At 33.9% G+C, this 25,026-nt stretch overlaps 4 protein-coding genes across 5 annotated transcripts; 1 reads left to right on the forward strand and 3 right to left on the reverse strand.

The window, feature by feature from the left end:
• Window positions 1-931: 931 nt before the first annotated feature.
• LOC18044003 (ras-related protein RABH1b) lies at window positions 932-7,089 on the reverse strand. Its single transcript, XM_006436766.2, has 6 exons — window positions 6,849-7,089; window positions 5,543-5,613; window positions 4,764-4,852; window positions 4,468-4,579; window positions 3,287-3,377; window positions 932-1,359 (listed from the first exon to the last, which is right to left on the reverse strand). Exons 1-6 carry the CDS (start codon window positions 6,963-6,965, stop codon window positions 1,213-1,215), a joined length of 627 nt encoding a protein of 208 aa, XP_006436829.1. The 5' UTR covers window positions 6,966-7,089; the 3' UTR covers window positions 932-1,212.
• Window positions 7,090-7,250: 161 nt separating this feature from the next.
• Window positions 7,251-9,786, forward strand: LOC112098930 (nuclear intron maturase 2, mitochondrial). Of its 2 annotated transcripts, XM_024185655.1 has the most exons (2): window positions 7,251-7,291; window positions 7,541-9,786. In XM_024185655.1, the coding sequence occupies exon 2, from the start codon at window positions 7,577-7,579 to the stop codon at window positions 9,581-9,583; it is 2,007 nt and encodes a 668-aa protein (XP_024041423.1). In that variant the 5' UTR covers window positions 7,251-7,291; window positions 7,541-7,576; the 3' UTR covers window positions 9,584-9,786. The 2 variants fall into 2 exon arrangements, with proteins under 2 accessions (XP_024041423.1, XP_024041422.1); XM_024185654.1 differs by having other exon boundaries at window positions 7,253-9,786.
• Window positions 9,787-11,916: 2,130 nt separating this feature from the next.
• On the reverse strand, window positions 11,917-12,632 carry LOC18044004 (putative invertase inhibitor). Its single transcript, XM_006436768.2, has one exon. It carries the CDS (start codon window positions 12,524-12,526, stop codon window positions 11,939-11,941), a length of 588 nt encoding a protein of 195 aa, XP_006436831.1. The 5' UTR covers window positions 12,527-12,632; the 3' UTR covers window positions 11,917-11,938.
• A 714-nt stretch (window positions 12,633-13,346) lies between these two features.
• LOC18044005 (putative invertase inhibitor) lies at window positions 13,347-13,934 on the reverse strand. Its single transcript, XM_006436769.2, has one exon. It carries the CDS (start codon window positions 13,891-13,893, stop codon window positions 13,354-13,356), a length of 540 nt encoding a protein of 179 aa, XP_006436832.1. The 5' UTR covers window positions 13,894-13,934; the 3' UTR covers window positions 13,347-13,353.
• Window positions 13,935-25,026: the final 11,092 nt, after the last annotated feature.

The raw sequence follows: 25,026 nt of genomic DNA on the forward strand, positions 1-25,026 counted from the left end.
TAGGAGAAAACATGAAACGAAACAAAATGGAGACGCTAATACTGCGTTTCCTTTGTTTTATTAGTAAGCATTAGAAAATGAAAATTTTTCGCTTCCGATTACTGTAGGATTTTCCACCAAAACGAGCCCACCTAAAAACTTTTCTACATTTTCCTTTCCACAAAATGAAAAATAATAGAGTGAATTAGTACCACACACACCCTAAAGTCCATTATTGAAGTCAAAAAATGTGATTGTTATACCCTATCTGGTTAAGTGCTTATTTTCTTAAACTAGTTTTGAAAGTAAAGCTGAAATCATGGGTCACCGATATTTTTGACAAAATCCATTGAAAAGGAAGGTAAATTTTACTAATTCAAGACTTCAGAGTTTTTTAGTCTTCATGAAAATAAATAAATAGTGTAGTTCAAAGTGACAGGTTAGCTAGAGAACACACAATTCAATTAAAAGTAAAATATCATGTGAGACAATGTCAATAGAAAGACTCTTGTAGCAACATCAAATCAAAGCTGTCATCAGCTGCCTGTTCCATAATAGATACCATCCACAAGAACCTAGTACTCCCCCAAACAACAACTAAAGAGCAGAAACACTTGCTCCTGCCTAAAAGTTGAGCCAACTCACGCCTTCACGCTTATCTTCTCTGCTTATAGACAGTATACATCAATGCCCCTATGCATTATAGTCCATCTAATATCACGTTAAGAGAGCGAGCAGATTGGGCATCCAAATTGCAGCCTCCAAAAAATGATATCAACCATTTGCATAATAATTCATAAAACTGGATATATAATCTATCTTTGTTTACTTAATTGAGTCCAGAGACAGATTGAATACTTGTAGACTGCAGAAGTGTAGAGAAGTAGTTCTACAGCATTTCAATGTTACAAAATCATTTCGAAGAATCCAGATTTTCAATTTTACAAAATCATTTCCAAGAATCCGAATCTTATAAATGTATCATTTCTTTGTTTGCAACCCTGAGGACTATGAATTGTACCGGGAAAACTCAGTAAATATTACCACACATATAATGCCTTAGGACTAACTAGACAACAGCAGTAAAATACTTCCAAACAGCAATGGGGAAAAATATAAAAGAAGAAAAATACTCAGAGGCTGTGGTAACCTTTACAGATCTGGAGTTTAAAAAGGTCGAAAGAACCTAATAGCATGAGAGAGACAATAGGCACCAAGACGTCCAGGATTGCATCAACAAGAGCATCCACTTGACTGAGACTGGGACTGTGATGCATTGCCAGTTGTAGACCTCAGATTCACGTCAACCATTTCTTCTTGCTTTGTTGAAGAAAGTGTTTCCATCCCTGGCAATGCTGCAGCAATTTTCCGAAACAAAGGCTGTGCCAACAAACCAGTTAACTACAAATTGCGAGAGAGATAGAGAGAGAGACATAGAATTTAAAGCTCAAGACACTTGTTTTTAGATCAACCTTCTTATGGTTGGACTGCATCCCTAACATAATGAGAAAAATCAATAATAAGCAAAACCAAAGTAGAATCATCACACCTATAAGAGAGAAAAAGATGCAGAAAATAAAGCTTAAGATCATGGGCTCTGTAGTAATGGTCAAGGGTGGGAGCTATTTAAAAGCCCCAATATTTTCCTACAGTTAATATGAATGCAATTCCTAATTTTTCAAATTTACAAAATAGTCAAGTCAAAACTCATCATTTCATTCCCATTTCCTAGTTTTATTACTTCTTTCTATCTCCTCTTTAAAAACTTGCATATCTTCTTGCTTGGGATTTTAGTACAATCCTTCTAAGGAAATCATTCACTTACCTCTGTTGAATATGATCAGACTGAAGCAAGATCAGCAGAGGTGCAATCAAACCGTATTGGGGTGCAACATCAAGCACACCTGATCACACATTTGGACACAAGTACAGATTCTTCATGTGATGCAAACAGTGATCAAGGAGTTGAGAGTGTGACAGCATAACTACACTAAGATGAGACAACCATATGATTGGAATGCCGATGATTAAAATCAGAATTCAAATTTTTGAATCAATGGCACAGATTTGAATCTTGAATGTAATAGCCGCACAAAAGGAAAAACTGTCATCGGCAATTCTTATCTTTACCCCTTTTTTCTTAACCTTTGGGAACTTTCTAGGAAGGTACCTCATTGCGGAAAAATAGAGGACCTTCAATTCATGTAAAATCAAGAGCTGAGATGTTGTGCTGCTCAGAGCTTCTATATAGAATATTATCATTCCAATTATTATTACCACCATGACCGCTAAGGATGCTATCTTGGTCTTCCAGATTTGTTGCTTAGGATCTGGAGGGTGATAACATTGTTTTGTGCATCAAAGCTAACGTTCATGTGCCTTGGATGACTAAAAGAGCCATCAATAAAACCCTGTCGATTAACAAGGATACTAGCTAAGACTTGAGTTCTCCATAGCATGAAATTGTTCTGTGATAGTTTGGTAGGGGCTGAGAAGACGAGAGTTTGAAGGAGCTAGATTATGCCTCAGATTGTTTGGTAAAACAGTGTTGTTCTTTGGTGTTTGTTCAACATTACCATTTGATTTGTGGCTTCAAACATTTTCATTCATTTGAGCTGGACTACTACTGCTGTTAGCCAGGGCTTTCTAGCTCTGATACCAAGTAAGAATTTTAAATTTCCAAACAGAAGCTAAACACAACACAGCATCTCCGCTCTTTTCGTTGTTGGAATAGATGATTTTAAATGAATACAAGGTCCTCTATTTATAGCGATGAGGTACCTTCCCAGATATTTCCTAAAGGATAAGAAAACAGCCCTAAAGATGGGAATTGGCTCCATTTGTACAGCCATTACATTCAAATTTTGTGCCATTGATTCAATCATTTGAATTCTGATTCTAATTATTGGCAAACCAATCATATAGTAGGCTCATCTCAGCATAGTTATTCTGCCACCTTACGATTCAATCGTGTAATTTCTTTTTCTTGATTAGAGTTTTAGGACAAAATCCCCTGTGACCATATGTGTTCATATTTTTTCTAAATAAATTTCCTCCAAAGACATTGGCTTTTTGAAAAAATTTAGGTCTTGTGGAGAACAACTGTAAATGTGTTGAATAGCAATATTTCGAATAAAAATCAAAATACTTTATCTATTATTTTTGTTGAAATTCCTACAATTTCAAGACCGTGCAGATTTCCCTATGGCGAGCATACAATACTTGTTGGCTCCCTTAGCATCCTAAACCTTATGATACAAAAACACCCGAAGGAAACAAAGAGAGAGAACAACAGCTGAAGATTTACCTTTATATTAAAACCAGCTTTAGCACTCGTTTCAATGAACATGACGTTGAGTTCCCGAGATTTGGCTTCTCCTTCCTCTATGGAGACTTGCCTGTGCAATCATCCACATGAAAATACATAACAAGGCAAAAACAAACTAAATTCCATGCTCAAACTAATATACAGAAAGAGAAAAGCCAATCAAAGGGTCCAAAGTTCATACGAAAAATAGAAAAAAGGTAAGCATCAAATTTCATTCGATATTAAGCGCGTGACTTGTGAAATGGGATAGTGAAGCTCTATTGTCCAAAGCCATATAAAAGGCCCAGGCCAATTCTCAATGGTCCTATCATAGAGGATGGGACCCGTCCCTGCAGATCACTCTTTTATCTGCTATTTCAAAATAACATAGTGACTGAAGGTGTTTTGAGAGGGTCATGCATATAACTGCTATTTCAAAATAACTAGTGACAATAGGCATGAATTCACAAGATTAAAATTTAACTTGGCGATGAATGACAAGAAATTTGGATGAAAAATAAAGCTACTATTCAAGAGGGCTGTCGAAGTTGGTTACACGAAATAAAAAATGTGACAAAAAGATGTAGAAAGAGGGCAATAGCAACAAATATCAAAACAAACCCTAAGCAACCTTTTTTTTCATTAACTCAGGGAGCTAAATAGCCAAATGCCAACAACCAACACATAGAAAATGAAATGAAGAAACATGGTGCCAACAACCAACACATAGAAAATGAAATGAAGAAACATGGTTTTATGTCTCGAAGAGGAGAAAAAAAGAAAAAAAGGAAAATTCTTTGTGGGTTCAAGAGGAGGGATTTTGAAGTCAGTGCCATACTAGATGGAGAATTGAAAAAAGTTAATCACTAATTTTGATAAATATTAAGAAATATGGTAATCCAGATTCTAATATTTTCTTCAAAAACGTTAATTACCACAATCTTACATCCTGCCAACTGTATTTAAATCCATCTCCCTATCTATAGTCATTTAAGGCAGTAGAAATCTTTTTCTAAATTGTGCACAAAATCCAAATGTATACCAATGCACAGTGTACTAAGTTCAGTAACTCATTTACTGAGAAAAATAAGCCTTCAAATAGCAGCGGAACAAAATAATACAACAGCAAAGAAATCCAGTTAAATTCCAATATTAACCATAATCAGCTGAACAATGTATACCTTTTTTCCACAAGGTCAGTTTTGTTCCCAACAAGGACAATGATGACATCACTACCCCTCTCGGTTCGAACCTCATCAATCCATTTTGAAGTGTTCAAGAAAGATTGCCGGCCTAAACCATTAAGGCAAATTGTTAGGGAACACAAATCAGGCGTTCTCAGATAATGAAAACTAGAGCAGATGACCTTCTAAAGATTGTTACACCATTTCAGTAATCTTTCTCAAAACAATTAACCTGTATTAAAAGATAGTGGACGAGTAAATGTTAAGGTGAAAATAAACCTGAAAGTACATACTTGCAACATCATATACAACAACAGCAACAGAAGAATCCCTGATGTAGCTTGGAATGAGACTTCTAAATCTTTCCTGTCCAGCTGTATCCCTGCAGCAACAAGTGATAAAATTAACCATCCAAAAAGAAAGCAAGTCTGAAAGATAAGTCAATCATTTGAATGATCATGATCAGCGCAACAATATGATAAACAGATCATGCATGCAACCATAAGAATCATGGTTATCGGTGACAGGAAACTAGAATTCCAGAAAATACAGTGACAGAATCATGCAAATGGAAAGCTATGGAAAGAAAACATAACAGGAAGTATGAACTTGATAACTAGAATCTAGCAAATTTTTTTTGCAAAAAGAGAACCAGAAAATTCAATTTCAGAGGAACAGAAGACTTTAGAAACTAAACTCAACAGACTGCAGCTTTTAGCAAGATGATTGAGCAATCCACCCCACAAAAGGTTCTGCTATTTTCTTTCCTCCGAAAACTCAAAGCATACAAATGATAATTGTCCAAGCAGTACAAGATTGGCCCAACTTTTTATCCACATTTGAAGAAATATCATAAAGCAAGGACAAATTTAATGCTTTGAATACTAGAGGTGCTTTAAAACTCAAAGGGAATAGATTGCCGGAGATATTTATGCAGACTTAAAATTGAATCTTCAGAAATTTAGAGAAACGTTCCTGCTTTGACAATTTAAGAGATAAAACAAGAAACATCATAAAGCTGCACCATCGAAAAATATGAGTTAATTATATCTTTATGATCCGCCAATCTTACCACAGCTGCAGACGAACAGTTCGATCTTCAAGGTACATAGTTTTTGAAAGGAAATCAATACCAATTGTAGCCTGATCATCAAATCCATATATCATAAGTCATTAAAGAACAAACAAACAGTTCAGCAAGCCAATAACACGTAACCTCAAAAAGTGCCCCCCATAATTGAAAAAGATAATGGTTATTATGATGACAGCAAGTGTGGTGAAAATAAAAGCTCATATGCAAGAACCTCTCACAGTCAACACTACAAAATTAGAGCAAAAACAAGCTTCAAATGAACAGAGTGTCCATTGAAATATATGGCAACTCAGTAACTGGCACGCACATCTATTTTTCTATAAATAAGTTATTAATCAAAAGAAGAAACTGGATAAAATGTGCTGCTAAGAAAAGAGAGTATAGAAGAGAAATCCCAGGAGAAAAAGAGACTCCAAGAATTCAACCAAAGCTAAGAAGTCATAAGACTGCTGAGGAAACCATCTACTGGACCAGTGGTCTCAAAATTATAAGCCATCAGGTGTGCATTATACAAGTTCTACAACCAAATAGAATTATTCCTCACAGAAACAGCTTCATATCAGACACAATAGAACTACTCTCCACATACTTCCATTACTGTTCTCTCATAGCCTACCTCTCCAATCTGCAGGCACTGGACCACAGAATTTGGCATTATCCATTAGTCATCACCAGCACACCATTAATTCAGAATGTCTCTTTTGGGAAGGGTGATCATAATTTTATTATGAACCAAGTAGGACATACAAATACTAGTCAAAGGTAAAATAAAGACATATTGATGTTGCTCTTCACAAGCCAAACCACATTCTTGTTGATGTTTGCCTTGTACTTGTTTCTCCATCTAGGGTAAACATGCCAAAAACTTTACCGTTGAAGCCATAAATCATCATGTCACGATTATTCCATCTCAAATATCTATCATCTTCACTTTAGTCTGAAGTAAGAGACTTCCCATGACTTAATCTATCTTCAAATAATTTCACATTTTACAGCACTGCTGATTAAACCAATGTCTCAGCATCCGTTATGTGATGCATGATACATGCACATGGGTCCGGATAATGCAATTAAGCCACTAAATTCCCAAACAAGTACAAACAAGTGCATTCAAATGGAGATTACATCAGAACTGATCACAGGCTACTGATCACTAACCCAGTGAACTTGAAACAGTAGTTCCCAAGTTAATTTGATCTATTCAATTATCCATTTTCCCATTTCACATAGAAAACCCAAACAAGAAATCAAAACATTTCAAACAAGTAGATCTGAAATTTATTACCTGATAGGTGTTATCGAATTTATCATACATGAAGCGAGTGATGATACTTGTTTTGCCCACAGATTGATCTCCTAAAAACACCAGCTTGTACTTTGCGAGAGCCGACACCGGCGCCATTTTCAGAGTCAACAAACTGGGAAAGATCAGTAAGAGACGGTGAGTTGATTTGTTTAATAAGCTGAAGCAATTTTAGTAAAGCCAAGACTCTGTTCAGTGTTGGTTTGATCTTGGGCTTGGCTGGGCTGGTAGATTAAAGAACTGGAAAGGGCAAATTTTGGGACAAATTCATAAATATTCAAAAAATTAAGGGTATAATTGAAATTTTCCAAAGAACCAAAGAAGAAAGAACAGGGTTTTAACGTTGCGAGGGGAGGGTTTTGTTTTGTATTTTCAAAATCCAAAATTCGAGCTGAAGTGCAGCCAGAAACCATTTCAATTATCAAGTAAGTACTCTTAATTTTGTAAATTATCTTGTTTGCAAAACCCACAAATGACATAGTAGCTAAAAGGTTGTGATTGATTATTTCACTATCTTTCTCCTGATGTATCGTCACCTCACCATTTTCAGCCATCGTATTCTCACAAATCACAATCTTGTCTCTGCCACTATCTTCCATCACCAAGTAAACCCACTAAACCCTAAGTCAAATGGGTTCTCATTTTTTCGCTGTCTTTCGTTCTATCCGATGCAGCGGCGTGCACCGGATCCTGATGACCCAACAAACCTGATGAAAGAAGATGGTGTCTCAGTTTGTTCACAGATGTGGATTGAAAATTTTCGCGAACCCGATAGGATTGTTACCAATTTAACGTCTTATATTCGTAGGTTTGAGTTGTGGGTATTAGCTTATCAAAAAGTGTATGCTGATGAAACGGGCACGTATATTCCTCGTAGTGCTATTCAGAAATCAGCATTAGAGGATTTGTTAGCTTTAAGAAATGCTGTTCTTGATGATAGGTTTAAATGGGGTGCTAGGTTACAGTTCTTTATAAAATCGCCTAGAGATAAGACTGATTATGAATCTTTATCTAAGAGGAAGATTAAGGCCATATTGACTACAACACAACCAGCCCCATTTCAGGACAAGATAGTTCAGGAGGTGTTGTTTATGATTTTGGAGCCAATATATGAGTCAAGGTTTTCACAAAAGTCGTATGCGTTTAGGCCGGGGAGGAATGCACACACGGTATTGAGGGTGATTAGGAGGAATTTTGCAGGGTATTTGTGGTATATAAAAGGGGATTTGAGTACAGTTTTGGATGGAATGAAGGTGGGTTTGGTGATTAATGCTTTGATGAGGGATGTGAGGGATAAGAAGGTGATTGATTTGGTGAAATTGGCTTTGGTTACACCAGTAATCACGAGTCGAGTTGATGAGGGAGAGAAGAAGAAAAAGACAAAGAGAAAGTATCAGAAGAAGAGAGTGTTGGCAGAGGATGAGCCAAAGCCAGACCCTTATTGGTTAGAGTCTTTTTTTGGGTTTGCTCCAGAGGAGGCAGAGAAGCTTCCTAAATGGGGTCACTGTGGAATTCTTAGTCCTCTTTTGGCTAATATTTGTCTTGATGAATTGGACCGTTGGATGGAGAGGAAGATTAAGGAGTTTTATCGACCTTCGAAGAGTGATGTCATATGGAATAGCCCAGAAGGAGAAGCAGAACAGGGAAATACATCTTGGCCAGAGTTTGTGCCAACTAGTGGGCCAGATAAGACCAGAAAAATGGATTATGTACGTTATGGTGGCCATATTTTGATTGGCATTCGAGGACCTAGGGCAGATGCAGCAACTCTGAGGAAGCAACTAATAGAGTTTGTTGATCAAAGATATATGCTCAAGCTTGACAACGAAAGCCTCCCTATTGAACATATAACTAAGGGTATAATGTTTCTTGACCATGTGTTGTGTAGGAGAGTTGTTTATCCTACTCTTCGTTATACGGCCACTGGAGGGAAGATTATTAGTGAAAAAGGTGTGGGCACCCTCTTATCAGTCACTGCTAGCTTGAAACAATGCATCAAGCAATTTAGGAAATTGAACTTTCTCAAGGGGGATAGGGATCCTGATCCTCAGCCTTGTTTCAGAATGTTCCATGCCACTCAAGCTCACACGAATGCGCAAATGAACAAGTTCTTGTTAGCCATGGTTGAATGGTATCGATATGCTGACAACCGGAAGAAAATTGTTAATTTTTGTTCTTACATCATTAGGGGTTCACTTGCGAAGCTCTATGCTGCAAAATACAAGCTTCGTTCACGGGCAAAGGTGTATAAAATTGGTGCTAGGAATTTGGGTCGTCCTCTGAAAGAGAAGAAAGGGCAGTCACCTGATTACCAAAATTTGCTTAGGATGGGCCTTGTTGAATCAATTGATGGGCTTCTGTTCACTAGAATGTCTCTTGTTCCTGAAGCTGATTATACACCCTTCCCAGGGAACTGGAGACCTGATCATGAGAAGGCATTGATTGAATATATAAGGCTTGATGATCCCAAAACTCTGGAAGAGCAGCGAAGTTGCATTAGAGAACAGGGTCTTGTTTCTCCTCAGGACTATGTTTCAATGCTTGTTTGGAACTATAAAAGGAATGCTATTGCCATGGATCAGCTATCCTTGGTAAAGAGTGGTGGTACCAACATACAAAATGATCAGCAATTATTATCAAGCTCAAATCATGAGAACTATGAGGACAAGACAAAAGAAGAGGAAGAAAGTGAAGGGCTACATGTTGCAAGGATATAAGGTTGAGTTTGTTACTCTGCTTGAAGAGTGAGATTCTTTTCGGGGGTTTTGTACTTGTTAGAGAAAGCAATACAACACCAAATTGTTGCTTCAACAAGTTGATGAACATTATAGATGAAGGCACTACAGATTTTCTTGTAAAATATCTACGAGAAATGAAATTATATTTGCAAGTTTTATAAATTTTATTGCCATGAGTACCTCTGCCGATTGTTCAAAACATTACAGTTGTTCTGTCAAACAACTTATGGGTATCCTGAAAATCTTCATTGCAATTCTAGCATCTCTATTACAGTTTATCTATGAAAGTGGTATCCAATGCGCATGCATTGGAAACTGAAACTCAATTGCATCTGTAGTGGCTCATTGATTGTTTGTAAAATGTCACTACAAAATAAAAAATAAAAAACGTACTCTGGGTTTATTGAAAACTGAAAATAATTTGACTATACTTTCCTCTTCACACCAGCTAAGTGATTGGACGAAATTCGAAGATAGTAACATGTGAAGCCACTGACTTCATGACCCTTGCTATATGGTCACTTGAGACATCACCAGACCAGGTTTGGTTCACCCTCTCTTAAACCATTTTCTTGTCTTAACTGAGTTGTGAAATACTGTTTAATTTTGCAAATTTATATCAATTTGGAGTTGGGTTTGATTTTTGGAAAAAAAATACATGAGCTGATCTATTTTCTTCATTCAATTCATTATTGTTGTTATATCTGACAGTTGGTCCACTCCTTGTTGTAGTTTTTTATCAATATATATATATATATACACACACACACACATATACGTGTATATATATGTATATTGACAAATTTTGGAAATTGTCTTTTTTGCTTTTATTATTGATTTTTCATATGATACTAGATTTTCTTATTCCTAAATATTGATTTCCAGAACATTTAGTTATTGAAGATTTGAAGAGCTTTTCTTGGAACAAAAACTGTGTTAACATGGAATTTCTTGAGGTTAAAATGTAGGATAAAATGCAAGTTTGGAGCAGCAAATATGAACGTGGTGAATGATCAAACTAATAGTGCAGAGAACTTTGTTTTCCAGGTGAAGTGAGTGATGGAATCTCGATGCCGAGCAATGAGGCAAATGATGCAAAGTGGTGATTACTCTGGTAAATTGAGTTGATAATGGTTGGTGTTGAAATCCTTAATATGGGATGCTTCAGTGCTCTATTTTTGTTTTAAGTATAGTTTGTAACTCCATCATATAAATTATACATAAATTTGTACAGAGATTTAAGTCATGGTGATTCTAGTTTCAGTTTTAACATATAATGTTAAATTACAGTTTGAACTTTGAATAACTACTGCAAAAAGGCATATGCGAAATGAAAGAAAGAATATTGAAAGAAGACTAACAAATATCTTGACTTTTTTGGAATATAGAATAGTACGATAGCTGATTTTTTTTGTTAATTACTGACATTTATAATCCAAATGCACATTGCCACATCTTTTTAACAATTGTAGTATAATATAGTTGTTCTGGCATTGTAATGAGGTGACAGTATTCATCTTTTATGATAAAACTACTAAATTCTTGCTTCTTTGTGAGGATACTTCATTCAAAAGTGTTTGGTGGTCTTGCTTCTTTCAAAAGCATTTCATGGTTATTAATGCACTTATTCCGACATGATGAGCTGCAAGAATCTATGGTTATTAATGCACTTATTCCGACATGATGAGCTGCAAGAATCTATTCAACTGTTGGTGGAAAAGTATAATTGAGCTGACTTCTATTGTTCATCTAGCTGTTAGATGGAGGAAAAGAGGATGCAAAATACCAAAACTTATTGAACCAGAGCTGTGCTAATGGCTGTGGAGTTGGAGGATCAGGCAGCCCACTGAGCCTTCTTTCAGTTTGGGCCTTGAACTTCCAAAAGCTCGATAGTTAGTCTTCTTAGCGTTAGCCATTGTATTCACAAGTTGAATAATGCAATAGGGCATCTTCTGTATTCTTTAACAATGGTGCCTTATCATGAATGAAATGCTGCAACTTGAATAAAAATCTTAATTCTTAATTTGTTAGAGGATCCAAGTCGATGCATAATCTTAGTTTCATTTTGTCATATTTCTTTGATGTTTATGTTATTCTGATGAATGCTTTAGAAATCTAGCTAACTATAGGCTTTTGTCACTAGAGTTTGTTAGGGTGGATCATGGGTTTATAGTAATTATAATCCCTCCCCAGAAACAATTTTTTAAATTTTTTTTTGGTTGTTAAATTATATCAGAGTATCAAAATCTAAATCCTTCAATTAATTTTATTCTTAAATAAACGATTTTTTAAATAGTATATACATTCTGACAATAGTTAAAATGCGAAGAGTTATTAAGAATGTAAAGGCAGAGAAAGCAAGTGAATGATACATAATGCAATGTCACATAACTGAAAGAGATAATAATTCTCTTTTGTCAATGGAGACAATTCTCCTTCCTTCTCCGGAAAACCTTCCTCGCACGTGGTTGCCCCTTCCATAACCGCACTTAACCACACATTAGCAGTGCTATACTGCCCTGTTAAAAAAGCTCCTGTAGCATCTATCAATGTCACTACCCCATGGGAGTATAGTTTGAAGCAATCCTCCAAGCAAGCCCTAGCAAACGGGTCGAAAGTTCTACTTGTCAACAGCTTTTCTATGCTTGAAATTGTGTTGGTTGCATTTTCTAGAGCCAATTCCATGGCAATTAATGCCAATCCTTGAATGTTAGTTGCATGACTGACTGGAATAGATTGGAGAGAAGTTAAGCATAAATCATGGCTAAAGATGGTGGATTTGTCAGCACAAGTTCTGCAGGTTTGCTTGATTATGTCAATGGAGAAAACACTTTTTACCGCAGAGGATGTTTCTTGAGGAGTTATGATAAAGAAGAAGAAGAAGATGTAAAAAGAGGAGAAGGAGAAAGAAAATTGCCGCATTTTGATTTGTGTTGCTTGTTAGCTTTGGTTTCTTGGCCTTCTTGATATTCTGAAATCTTATGTAGTATATCATGTCGTATGATTGTACGAACTTTAATGGTAATTTGAGGGAAGCTTCCTATCTACTGGGCTATATTTGTTTCTTTTATGTACCCATAACAAAAAGTAGACAGTGAAAGTGAGCATACAGCATTTGCATATATAGACATAGACAGATAGAAATGTGGCAAAGTGTTACCGCATATAAAAAGAGAAACGTGACCCAAATGTGTAGCTCATGTGATTGATGGTTTTGTCTCAAGGAAGCTTCCTATATTTACTATTTATGAGCACTAGTTATTTGAGATAAGAATTAGGTTTTTTTGCTTGGATGGTTATATTTAGCAAGATGTGAAGTTTAGGTGTTGATTGATAGTTAATAAATAAAAATATAAGAGGATAATGAGAATCACACAGCACGAAGTCTAATAATAGATTTAGTAATCGTATTATGAAATATATAGATAGATATATTGTACGTATGCGAAAAAATTATAAATTTTTTTTTATATTCTTTTAATTACTATAAGTTGAAGATCTCAAAATGATATTATGTACTTTTTTCCTTTTCAATGACCGTGCAATTTATCTCATCTCACTCAAATTAAACTCATCTCAATTTCGATGCGTGGCTCTTAATTGGTCGAGAATATTTTTTTGATACACTTTTTACACTTATATAGTGAATAGAATTTTATTAAAAATACATATACTTCATACAAATAACAAACTAGATTCAAAATTAATAAATAAAATAAATGCATAAGATTGTCCAACCAAATTAATAATCAATGAAACATATTGATAAAGGCAAGGGAGATGACAGTAAATTGGAAGAAAATACTATTCTCCTTAGTCAAAGGAGAAACCCCACCTTTCTTCTCCTTAAGACCATCTTCACAAGTAGTTGATGCATCCATCGCAGAGCTTATTTCTACATTAGCCCCCTCATAATCTTTTAACTTGACATTTTCCATAGCTTCTAATAATGTTGAGTGTGCATCTGAGTAAAGTTCAAGGCAATCTTGCAAGCCAATTTTAGTATGCTTGTCAAAGCTCTTCAGTGACAAAAGTTGTTCAATGTGGGAGCTAATATTTTTTGCATTGGATATGGTTAGCCCTAGTGAGATGATCACCAATTCCTGAAGGGTTGCATTTTGGCTTCTAGGATTGGCTTCAAGGCTTGCAACACAAAATTCATAGCTTAAATTTGGATCATTTTTTGCTGCGTTTTCGCAAGAATCTTGGATGAGATTAGAGCTTAGAGAAACAAGAAACAGAAGAAAGAACGTAATTAGAAAGGTGATCAAGGTTGAGAAATACATCATAATTTTGTTGATTGGGATGATATAGAGTTGTAGAATAATGCTGATTTATTTATAGAGAAGTTTATATTTATAATAAAGAATGTGAACGTATATAACATATGTAGTAAACCGAAACATATTCTTTTTTTGGCATTCTGTTTTGATCTTGATTTTTGGTTGTATGGATACATCAATCTCTGGCAACTTTGTCATGACTAAACGTCACTTATCAAGAAAGCACTTTCAAAAAGTATGCAACTTGAAGGCATTGGCAGTTGTGATGACATTTGCAAATCCAGAAAAAATTATTTACAGCGTTTGTAAAAGAATGCGTTTTTGCATGAAATTTTATGTAAAAATCTGCACTTGTGCATTTTCAATATCCTTGAGATTTAAAAAGTAACTCACTAGTGTGAATGAAAAGATTGACAAGCTCTTGTTATAGAAAATTTGATGCATGAACATGCAAACATTATAATTCCATTTGTTATTATGATACAAGAAAAGTAATATTACAATTTTCTCACAATTTTTCTTGAAAAAAAATATTAATAATTGCGCCTGATATTCAAAACCCATGAAGGCCTAAATCAACTTGCTTCGAGTCACGCAAATAAGTACATGTGCCTTCAATTGTTCTTGTGTGTTAGAAATGAAATGTATATGGATATGGTGGAACCAAAACTTATAGTAAAACAGTTCCTCTGTTTACAAATTTGGTTAGGGAAAGAGATCAATCAAGAAAAGTTATTGAGGTTAGATAGCCAAATATACATAAGCTTCCATGCAACTTGAGATTTATAGGAGTATACTACATGTGCAATCCCATGCAAGGCTGCTGGCTCTATTTTGAATCTTGTAGAAGTGGTGAATGAATTAGGTCCACTCTTCCTATTACTTTTTCAATGTCATGTTGTTAGGGTGTGTTTGGTTGATGTATTAAAATTCCTCATTGTTTTAAATTTATACAGGCCCATGTTTGGTAGATAAAATACTACAGCAACACTACATTATTGAGCCAAGCTAATGCAGCAAACTGCCGCATTAGCTAAACCCGACTGTGAGTCGGGTTTAAGCTAATGCGGCAACTCCGCTTACGTTTTTTTTTTTTTTTGTCCTTTAACGTTTTCACTTTTCACGTGCTTTTGCTTTGACTTTCGTTTCCTTTGCTTTAACTTTTGCTTTTGCTTATTAATAAAATAATAATAAATAAATAAATATAATTTTTTAATTTAATAAAATATTTTTTATTTTTTTTATTTTTTACATTATAATTATTAATAAATTTATAATTTTATTATAGCTAATAATAAATATTTAAATATAAATCAATTTCAATAAATAATATTTAAAATTAATAATAGTATAAATATTAATATAATTTAAATATATTAATATAATCTTTTAATTTAAATTAATCACAAAAAATTAATACAGTACAATGTAATACCAAACATTGTACAATATTATTATAATACAGTGTTAATGTAATACAGCATAATATAATACACCAGTATTAAAATAATGCAGTACAACATAATACAATACATGTACCAAACGCACCCTTAGTGCATGGATGTTTGGAAATGTAATTAGATTTGGTATCCAAAATGTGTTTGATATATTATTTAGACACCTTCTTAATTAATGAACTCCAAAAAAAGACGCTGAGACGAGTTGCAATGTCACAATTCCCAAAATGACTATCATAATTTATTTTCGAAAATATCCTTACAGGAAAATTGATTAGTTAATTTAATATTTTAAAGATTTAAATTTTTAAAATTCTGAAACTAGTGAGTGAAATTTATGGGCATTGACTGTGCTTATTATTATCTCACCCCATCGTAATAGCTTTGATCAATATAAAATCTTTATCATATATACACAATATAATCTCTTTAAACTAAAATTTGATAAACTGATAATTTCAATTAAATAAAATAATAATTTTTGCCAGTCCCGAATCGAGAGCCACATGTTAAATTTAGAGTAATAATACAGCCATAAACTCTTGTACAAACTTATTTTGTACAAACTTATGTGGCATTAATTTATTGGTTAAATTAAATATCTCTTAGTCCACATGATTTATTTTCATTATTTTGTATTTTCATTCAACCAATAAATTGATGCCACATTAGTTTGTACAAAATAAGTTTGTACGAGAGTTTGTGACTGTATTATTACTCTAAATTAATAATTCATTAAATTTGTTAGATAACAATATTTAAAAAAATCTTATTTATTCTATAGGATCTATTTTGCATAAATTAATAATTAACTATTTAAAACTACATACATAATATATGTATGTGATTTTCTTTATTGTATTAACTCAATACATTAAGCATTTCATTGGTTATTGTTGCTTTCTTTAAACCTTTTAAATGAAAAGTCATTATTATATTTTATATGCTATTTTAAGAGAAATAAGGGAGAGATCGGCTTAATATGTTGCCTCCTAAAAGTCTCTTTTAATGGGTTACCATATAATTGTGATCCAGTCATGCAGTCTAGTCAAATAATTATCAAGTATCTGATTCACTAAATTAAGATCAAATCATAATCTTACTATACAACTTGACAAATTCACTAAATTTTTGAATTATACTACCTCTATATTTCCTTTGAAAAAATCTATTATGAGCATCATATTATCTTTATCAATGAATAAGTTATTAATTTATCGATAAATCAATAATTATTGTTTCATTGATATATTAATATTATCTAAATTAATAGATTTTTCATAGTCTCAAGACTATTAATTTATTGAAGTTCTACTATAATTTTTAGCAAGGGTAAATGCTTTCTTTGTCCCAACAGTTTAAGTCAATAACTTAGTTAGTCCCTCTATTTTAAATATTTTTCAAAGCCAATAACCTAGTTAGTCTCTATAGCTTCTAAGGAGAAAAAAAATATAAATATAAAAAAGTTAATAGTATATAGTAAATATAATTTTTATAATAATTTTGATAAAATTAGCAAATGTAAAAAAAAAATTCATTATACAAATATAAAATCAAATCAAATTATCTTCCAACCTCCAGCGGTTAGTATTTACTAAATATTTTAGTACTATATCTTTTAAACAGTAGCTACGCTTCAAACATGTCTTATATCAATATCCTTGATCCATTAATTGACATAATATAATTTAAATAAATTTGACATACGAAAATATAGGAACTAAAGAATTATTTACAGTTTTCAACAATTGTTTCCAAGGAGGCCCATGTGTGGAATAATCTATTAGACTCCAATAAACCACTATATAGAGATGGCAAAATTACCCACCAACCCGCAAACCTATCTAAACACACCTGCAAAATCCCACCCGCTGTGGATAATTTTGCAAGCTGCGAGTGGGTTTGATATTTCAAACTTAAATCTACTACAGGTTGCAAGTAGGTTTGGTATTAAGAAAAAAATCTGCTAGGTACTAGCGCGGGAATCCACCAACATGCATTCTTTATTTTAATTATTTATATTTTTTATTTTAATCATAAAAATTACTTAAAAATTAATCATACATATATCTAAGTTAAAGTTTCTAATTCCTAATCCTAACTTATCTCACTGCAACATATAAGTAGAAATTTTACAATTTTTATTACTAATATTTTATTTTACTTTAATTGATTTTGTTTGTTTTGCCTTAACGATAATTATATAAAATTTACATGTTGATATTATTGATAATACTTGTATATTGATTAAAAGATGAAGTAAGGCATTGATATTAGTGATGATGATTTGCCTATAATAGAAATATTTTGTGTTAGACTAATATATTTTGTGTATTTTTTATATGTTGAAATTTTAATTTCTTATTTACATTGATAAAATTTAGAATTGAGTATTGTTTGCGGATTTTTAGGCTATTATTATATATTTATAGTTTGAATTATATAATTTAAGTTTTTATGTATTATTAATTGATTATAAATGAGAAAACCCGCAAAAAATCTATTGTGAGTTGCGTGTGAGTTTGGTAATTATTAAAACCCTGTAGAGGTCAGGTTTTTCTGAAAAAAATAAAAACTCACTGCAGGTTGTGGGCAGATTTAGTAATTTAAATTTTTTACAGGTGTAAGTTTAGTAATAATAAACCTACAGCGGACGGTACACATTAACATCTCTACCACTGTACAACGGCCGGGATTTCAAGATAAACCACCACCATTGTTGACTAGGTTGATGGGCGTGCATGACTCTCAATGGTGAAGGCAGGGCAACCCAAATTATTATTATTATTTTTTAATCGACTACATTCTATTTGCTTCAGAGGTATGCTAATGATCCTTATGGCGATCATCCTTATTAGGAGCATCCTACATTAGTATACTTCGTCCATCCGATGGGTGTCCCTAGTGCATCTGTTGGGCCTCTTTAGCAAGTCTTATGGACGTCTTTTGTTTAGTTGACCTTGTGAAATCTATGACACTTTCCTTCATCCTCTTGTTGATCCCTTAAGGGGCCTTCGGATCATCCCAGAGGTGAAGCCCACAATGGACTAACAATAACAATAACAATAACCATAATAATAACAATAATAATAATGATGATGATGATGATGATGATGATGATGATGATGATGATGATGATGATGATAATAATAATAATAATAATAATAATCAATTACAAATTATCCTAATTAAAACCTATATTAAAAAATAAAAAATTCTCAACTAGCAACCTAATATGTTGATCCAATTTCTCCAAATCGCAAAAATAAAATACATCTTATGAAACTTATTTAGACAACACATCAAATAAGTTGGAAATGAGTTTCTTTGAGATTGCACGGTTGTCCATATTAAAAGAGAAAATGCTGATAATATCGATTCAGATATGATAATAGGTGAGTTTTCTTTTTTGAAGAATTGTAGGATAAAACTTTGATTTTTTTAATTCATGTTGTACTTTTATTATTAGTTCTTTGCTTATGTATTGTATTTCAATAATTTTGTTTATAGGACAACCGTTTCGAAGAGTAAGACTTATATTAGGTGCATCTTAAATTCTTATTAATAAATTCTCTCATATGATAGAAAAGCATTTAATTAATAAAAGAGTAACGATATTTAACCCCCTTAACTCTTCTCATTAGCCCTCGTTATTCAATTAATACTTAATACCACTTATTTTGAAAATTACCCTTATTAAGAAATAAATATTTTTTTTTCTTCTTTTCACTCTTATCTCCTTTGCACTCACTCTTCATTCAGCCACAATTAATATTATCACTACCATTAGGGATGGCAATGAGGAGGGGACTGACATCCCCTACCCATTCTCAATGTTTTGCATATGCCCCTATCTCCTCTCCATCCCCATTAGAATTATATGACCCCAAAATAACTTATATGCTTTTCGTTTTTGAACTCAATTTAATCGTATTAACCCAAAATTATATGAAATAAAGTGATAATAATCATGAATGGGTCTGATTTCATTCTACTTAGTCAAACTTTTGGTAAATATAATATTCAAATAATGTGATTTTTATACAATATTAGCACGGGTGTTGTCCATAAGCAATGATACCTTTTGGCCACCAACTATGGCGCAATGAAGCCACGTGTGAGGTTGCTAGTTGACGTCGCGACGAGCTAGGCTACTCAGCCATCGATAACGTGACATGCTACTGGACTATAATGTAGGGATGATAATTTAACCCGAACTCGGACAAACCCGGATAATTCGAACCGGGTTCAACCCACACCGAAATAAAATTAATCCGAAATTAATTTTATCAACCCGCATATATACGGGTCTGGTTATGGGTTTGGGTTTGGGTAAACTCGGAAATCCGAAACCCGGGCCCAGATATATTTATCTTAATATTATTTTTAATTATTTTTATAATATAAATAGGAAAGAAAAATCAGCCTTGAGTCACACTTCTACAGCCCCAGCCACCAAACCAAAGCCATTCTTTTCCTTCCTCTTCAACTCCTTCTCTTTCATCTAATCTTCATCATCTTCACACTTTCACAGTTGCCCTAGCCAAAGCAAAGTATTATTTTCCTCTCTCTTCAACTCTTCTTTTCATCGAATCATTGTCGTCACTTTTTATTATTTTGCCACCTTCACTGTGTTTCACGTTCATCATCATCACTGGTCGTCGCTTGTCTATCTATTTCATGGGTTTTGGTTGATGTTTGTCTGCCTTTGCGATTGTAATCGCGGCTGTGGCGCTGTGTTCATCATCATCATCATCATTGGCCTCCATTCGTTGCTTCACCGAAGGCATATCCTTAAAGTTCGTAAAAATTAAATCGTGAATCGTCAGTTTGAATTATAGATCTATGTTATGGATTTGTATTTGTGAATGTTTTATTGCTTTGAATCATTGAAATTAGAATATGTATTTGCGTTTGATCTTTTAAATTAGAATCTTGATTTGTATGCGGATCTTTTTATTTCCGGAGGCAATAAATCCAAGTTTAAATTCGGATCCAAAACTGGAAAGGCCAAACCCGGACCTGGACCCAAATTTTGCCATCCCTACTATAATGAGATGAGGACGAGTTAGGTGCTGGTTATGACGCGAATAATTTAGAAATGATGAGTAAGATTGTGAGAGAGTGACTGGCATTTGATTTATAAATTGTGGGCTTATAGGATTGTAGGCTTTGGGTTGTAGTTAAGTATAAAATTACATTAAACTTTTTATATTAACTAATATTTATATTATTTGTATAAATATTTTGATATTTGTTATTTACACTAATATTTAATATTTTACAATTTTAATTTTATTAGTTATTCACTCATAATTAAAAAATAAAAATAAAATTAAAAATTAAAACAAGGAATGGGGAAATTGGAAGGAGATAGAGATTCCACCTAATCTTCGTTTTTTTCTCGAATAAGAAATTGGATAAAAAATCGTCTCCATTCTTTTTCTGAGTAAGAAATTAGGTATAAAATCATACCCATACCCTCCTTAAATAGGGAAAACCCCAAAGATTCCCTTGTCAGTGGGTAATTTTGCCATCCCCAACAACCATATACGAGTGATTTTAAAGAAAATGATATACATCCCATTGCAACACTAGCCACCCTGCTTCACACTAGAGCAAAGAATTGTTGCGCCTCATGACAAATGATGCAGAGCAAAGCCACCATGCCACACCACGTGTCTGCATCATGCCATGTCATCAAGGAAGCCACCTATCACGAACCGCTCAAATCTCCTACAATTGGAGGATAATTCAACACACACGGGTTCGTTTAGCAAAAGTCCGCCTAGACGTGGAGCGCGCTTAGCAACAAAGGGAAGATACACTTAGAAGTGGGATGCGCTCAGAAATGGACCGCCAACACAACAAACCATGGTGCGCTTAGCAAATCACCCAAGTCCAGCCCAAGATTTAGAATTCTCTACAATTGTAAATTAACTAGAAGTTTATAGATTTCTTCACTTAGACCCCTAGGATATTTATGCAAGTTGGAACTCTCTAAACCTAGCACCCTAACACCTATAAATAGGGTTGAGCCCCCTCATTTACCCAACAACCACACCACACACACAAACACTCCAACACATACACAAGCTCTCTAGCTCTCTTGTAATTTATTCTTTAGTGTGTAATAAAATATATTTTGGCCATATTGCTCTATTCTCTTTAGCATTTTCGCAAGCATTCTTTCTTTACTAGTTTGAGAAGTGTTCTAGGCTTACTTTGCGATTTATGTGCTAAAAGTTGCCTAAGTGCCGCACGGATTTGCTGCGCATACTCATCCTGTGACACATCGCTTGCATACCACAAAGCAAACCCATTTTTGAATTTCTGGCAAATTTCATTTCATGTTTTCTTTGTAAAAATATAATCTTTTTTTAATAATTAATATATTTTAATTTGTATAAAATATTGTAAAAGAATTATTGATCTCTTTTGATACTTAATAAGGATTTTAATATTTCTTTAAAGAATTTTGCATGGCTGAAACTTTGAAATGAAGCTAGAAGCTTTGATTTGGTTCCTTCTTAAAAAAAGGTTTAGTCCTGGTACTTTGAAATTTGCTAGGATGGTTTGTTATTGTTAATTCAATTTTATAATCTTGCTTTATGGGTTTTGAACTTAATTGAGAGAAAGATAGTGAAATTACTTCCAAAAGAAAAAAAGTTTTCATTGAAGTAAGGGTATTTTTAGAAATATGCTATATTAATTTTAAAAGTGGGAGTTAGCCAAATAAAATGAAAGGGTAAAATATGGTGAAATATCACTATTCTTAAAAAAAATGTGGACCTATTGAATTTTAAAAAAATACTCTGAAAACTCTAATTTTAATATAATTTATTACAAATACTCCTTGCATAAATTACTATAAGATATTGCGTGCTAAGTATAACATCATTACTTTAAGCATTTATAAAACAAGTCTATTATTCAATATATAATTTATTTTCATAAACCCTAAATCTTTTATTCCTAACATTTTTGGCTTTCGAATTCAAAAGAAATTAAAAATTAAACCCCAAACTTCTTCTTTCTTCTTTTTCCATTGTACAACAAACCTTATTAAACATTTTCTTATTCTTTCTCGATTTCACAAAGTTGTTTCTTAGGAGCAAAAACAACATTGAACACATTCTTTAATAAACAATAATTAATTACTAAAATTGTGTTAAAGAATTTTTTAAGACTTAAATTGATTTCAGTGTTATAAATATATGCTAATTTTTTAAAAAATTTTCTTTAGGTGTGCTGAGTAATATTATTGGTGTTTTGAGTAAAAAAAATATAATTAATTTAATTGATTTAGGTAAAGATTTTTTAAGTTTTTTAAAGAGTATACAAAATAAAACTCATTTATAAAATAAGTAGAGTGTTTAGAATAATTTTTAACCTCATCCTTAAAAAAGAAAAAAAAATCCCACTGTAAAAGTGTTGCAGGCATGGCCACTGGATCAGTGTAACTCGATCTTCATACTTATGGTGATCATCCTTTTGGCAATTATCCTTCGAAGAACTCTTGAACCGATCTAAATTCCTCTTCCTTGTCTTCATGTAAGCCGCCTTGTCATTCTCGTAAAATGACAAGTGTCTTTGTTCTATTGGACCGAAATTAACCTCTAATACTTTGTATAATTAAATTAAGAGTGCTGCTATTTACCCTGAATGCTAACCCCGATTTGCGCCCCGAAAGACAAAACGACGTCGTTTCCTTCTGCTTTTTAATTTAAGCCAAAAAAGGTGGGCAGCACGTGGGTGAGCATATGCTTCAATTAATTTGGAACCAAAACGATGTTGCCAGTTCTTGCTTTATCCTTCTTTTTGCTTTCCTTTCCAACCACAACACTCGGCACCCAGAACTTCCACAAACTGCAAACTGCAAAACATTTCCATATGCTAGCTCCAACCACAATCATTTTTCGCAGACCATTTCCATATGCTAGCTCTTTATGCATGTGACCGAACACAACTTTCATGTGTCTGTCTGCTTGTGTATATAGGATGGAAACTTATATGGATTTCTCCAATCACCTGAATGATTGTATTCTCAAATATTGCTTGCGGATTCATGTGATTTGCTGTTCCAAATGATTATGTTGAAGTCTTTGACACTGATTTGGGAAGGCTGTTGGTTTTAATTTTGTTCACTATTAGAGCTTGTAGGAAAAAACACAAACACAATGAGTTAAACAAATAAAACTAGTAGGGGTGGGCAAACGGTTCGGTTTTTGCCGAACCGAATCGAACCGAACCGAAAAATTTTGATTCGGTTCGGTTTGGTTCTATGAGCAAAAACTGAATGGTTTAAAAAATACTGAACCGATTGGTTTTTGTTCGGTTCGGTTTAAAACTGAACTGAACCAAAAAACCGATCGGTTCGGTTCAATTTAATTACAAAATATTTAAAGTGAAATATATAAATTTAAAATCAAATTTCAATCACAAAAAATCAAAACCCTAAATTGGAAATCACAAATTCACGATTGCATCTATATTGTTGCCCTCGCCTCTCTCCCTCGTGCCTCTCCCTCGCGTTTCTCTCTCTCCTCACGGTGCAGCTCCTCAGTGGCGGCACCACCCCTCGGCAGTATCTTCCCCCTCTGCGCGTGCATGGGGCGGTTCGGCTCAGCCCCTCTCGGTCTCTTCCTCGCGTCTCTCCCTCGCCTCACACCAGGGTCAGCGCCTAGCACAGCCCCTCAGTAGTAGCACAGCCCTCAAGCACAGTGATGCCGTCGTTAACCCTCGCACACGGTCATCTTGGTTGCTGCAGCTGCAGCTTGTGGGTGTCTTTTTTTCTTTTAAATTTATGCCATGGCACGTTTTTTTTTTTTTAATTTTCCTTAATAACTTGAGGTTTTGGGTCCATGGTAATGGTGTTGGATCAATACCCAACATCTCATTCTGCCTCAAATCTCAATCAATTTCAAGCAAGTTAGGAGCTATCTAAGTTAAAGCATCTGTAAGGTACATATGCTGCTTCAGCTAACCCCCAACCTTGCATTTGCATTACTTTTTCTCTGTAAGTCAGGACACGTGTGCTATTTGCTTTGGGTGTGTATGTTACAGATGGTGTAACATAGCAACATCCTGCAAGTTAATATTATATGCATGCTCTTAACTAATTTTAGTTTCTTGTTATTTTAAAATCATCAAAACGGAAATGTTGTTACTGTAGTTATACAAGTTAAAATAAACTTATAATTAAACAGAAATGTTGAATATTTGCTAAGCTAAATATTGTGATTAAATAGAAATGTTGTTACCGAACCAAACCGAACCGAATTTAGGAACCGAACCGAACCGAATTTAGGAACCGAAATATTTTGGTTCGGTTCCTAAATTCGGTTCGAATTCGGTTCATCTTCTAAAGAACCGATTGATTTTGGTTCGGTTCGGTTCGGGTCCCAAACCGAACCGAACCGACTATTGCCCACCCCTACCAGTAGGTAAATTAACTGAAGCAACACTGGAAATTACAACTGAAAACAACAGGGAAAAGAAAAATCAAAATAGAAAAATGAAATCCGAGGCCTGCACTGAACAGTTTCCTTTAAATTAATTTACCCCAACTGAAGTGCTTTAGGTCTGCTGGTAGCTGTTTCCCAGGATATAATGGACACAAATTTTCGGTCAAGCACAGACAGGTAATTCCGGCGAACTACAACAGTGGCAAACTCGATAA

The sequence above is a fragment of the Citrus clementina genome, unplaced genomic scaffold (assembly GCF_000493195.1).
Source record: "Citrus clementina cultivar Clemenules unplaced genomic scaffold, Citrus_clementina_v1.0 scaffold_4, whole genome shotgun sequence".
NCBI classification, from domain to species: domain Eukaryota; kingdom Viridiplantae; phylum Streptophyta; class Magnoliopsida; order Sapindales; family Rutaceae; genus Citrus; species Citrus x clementina.

Bases quoted from the DNA above. Each gene is read 5' to 3' on its own strand.
- LOC18044003 (XM_006436766.2), bottom strand. From the start codon at position 6,965: ATGGCGCCGGTGTCGGCTCTCGCAAAGTACAAGCTGGTGTTTTTAGGA. The intron at 5,614-6,848 runs GTAATAAATTTC...TTTGATGATCAG, and splicing joins AATTCGATAACACCTATCAG to GCTACAATTGGTATTGATTT. The intron at 4,580-4,763 runs GTATGTACTTTC...TTAATGGTTTAG, and splicing joins TGTTGTATATGATGTTGCAA to GCCGGCAATCTTTCTTGAAC.
- LOC112098930 (XM_024185654.1), top strand. From the start codon at position 7,391: ATGTATCGTCACCTCACCATTTTCAGCCATCGTATTCTCACAAATCAC.
- LOC18044004 (XM_006436768.2), bottom strand. From the start codon at position 12,526: ATGCGGCAATTTTCTTTCTCCTTCTCCTCTTTTTACATCTTCTTCTTC.
- LOC18044005 (XM_006436769.2), bottom strand. From the start codon at position 13,893: ATGATGTATTTCTCAACCTTGATCACCTTTCTAATTACGTTCTTTCTT.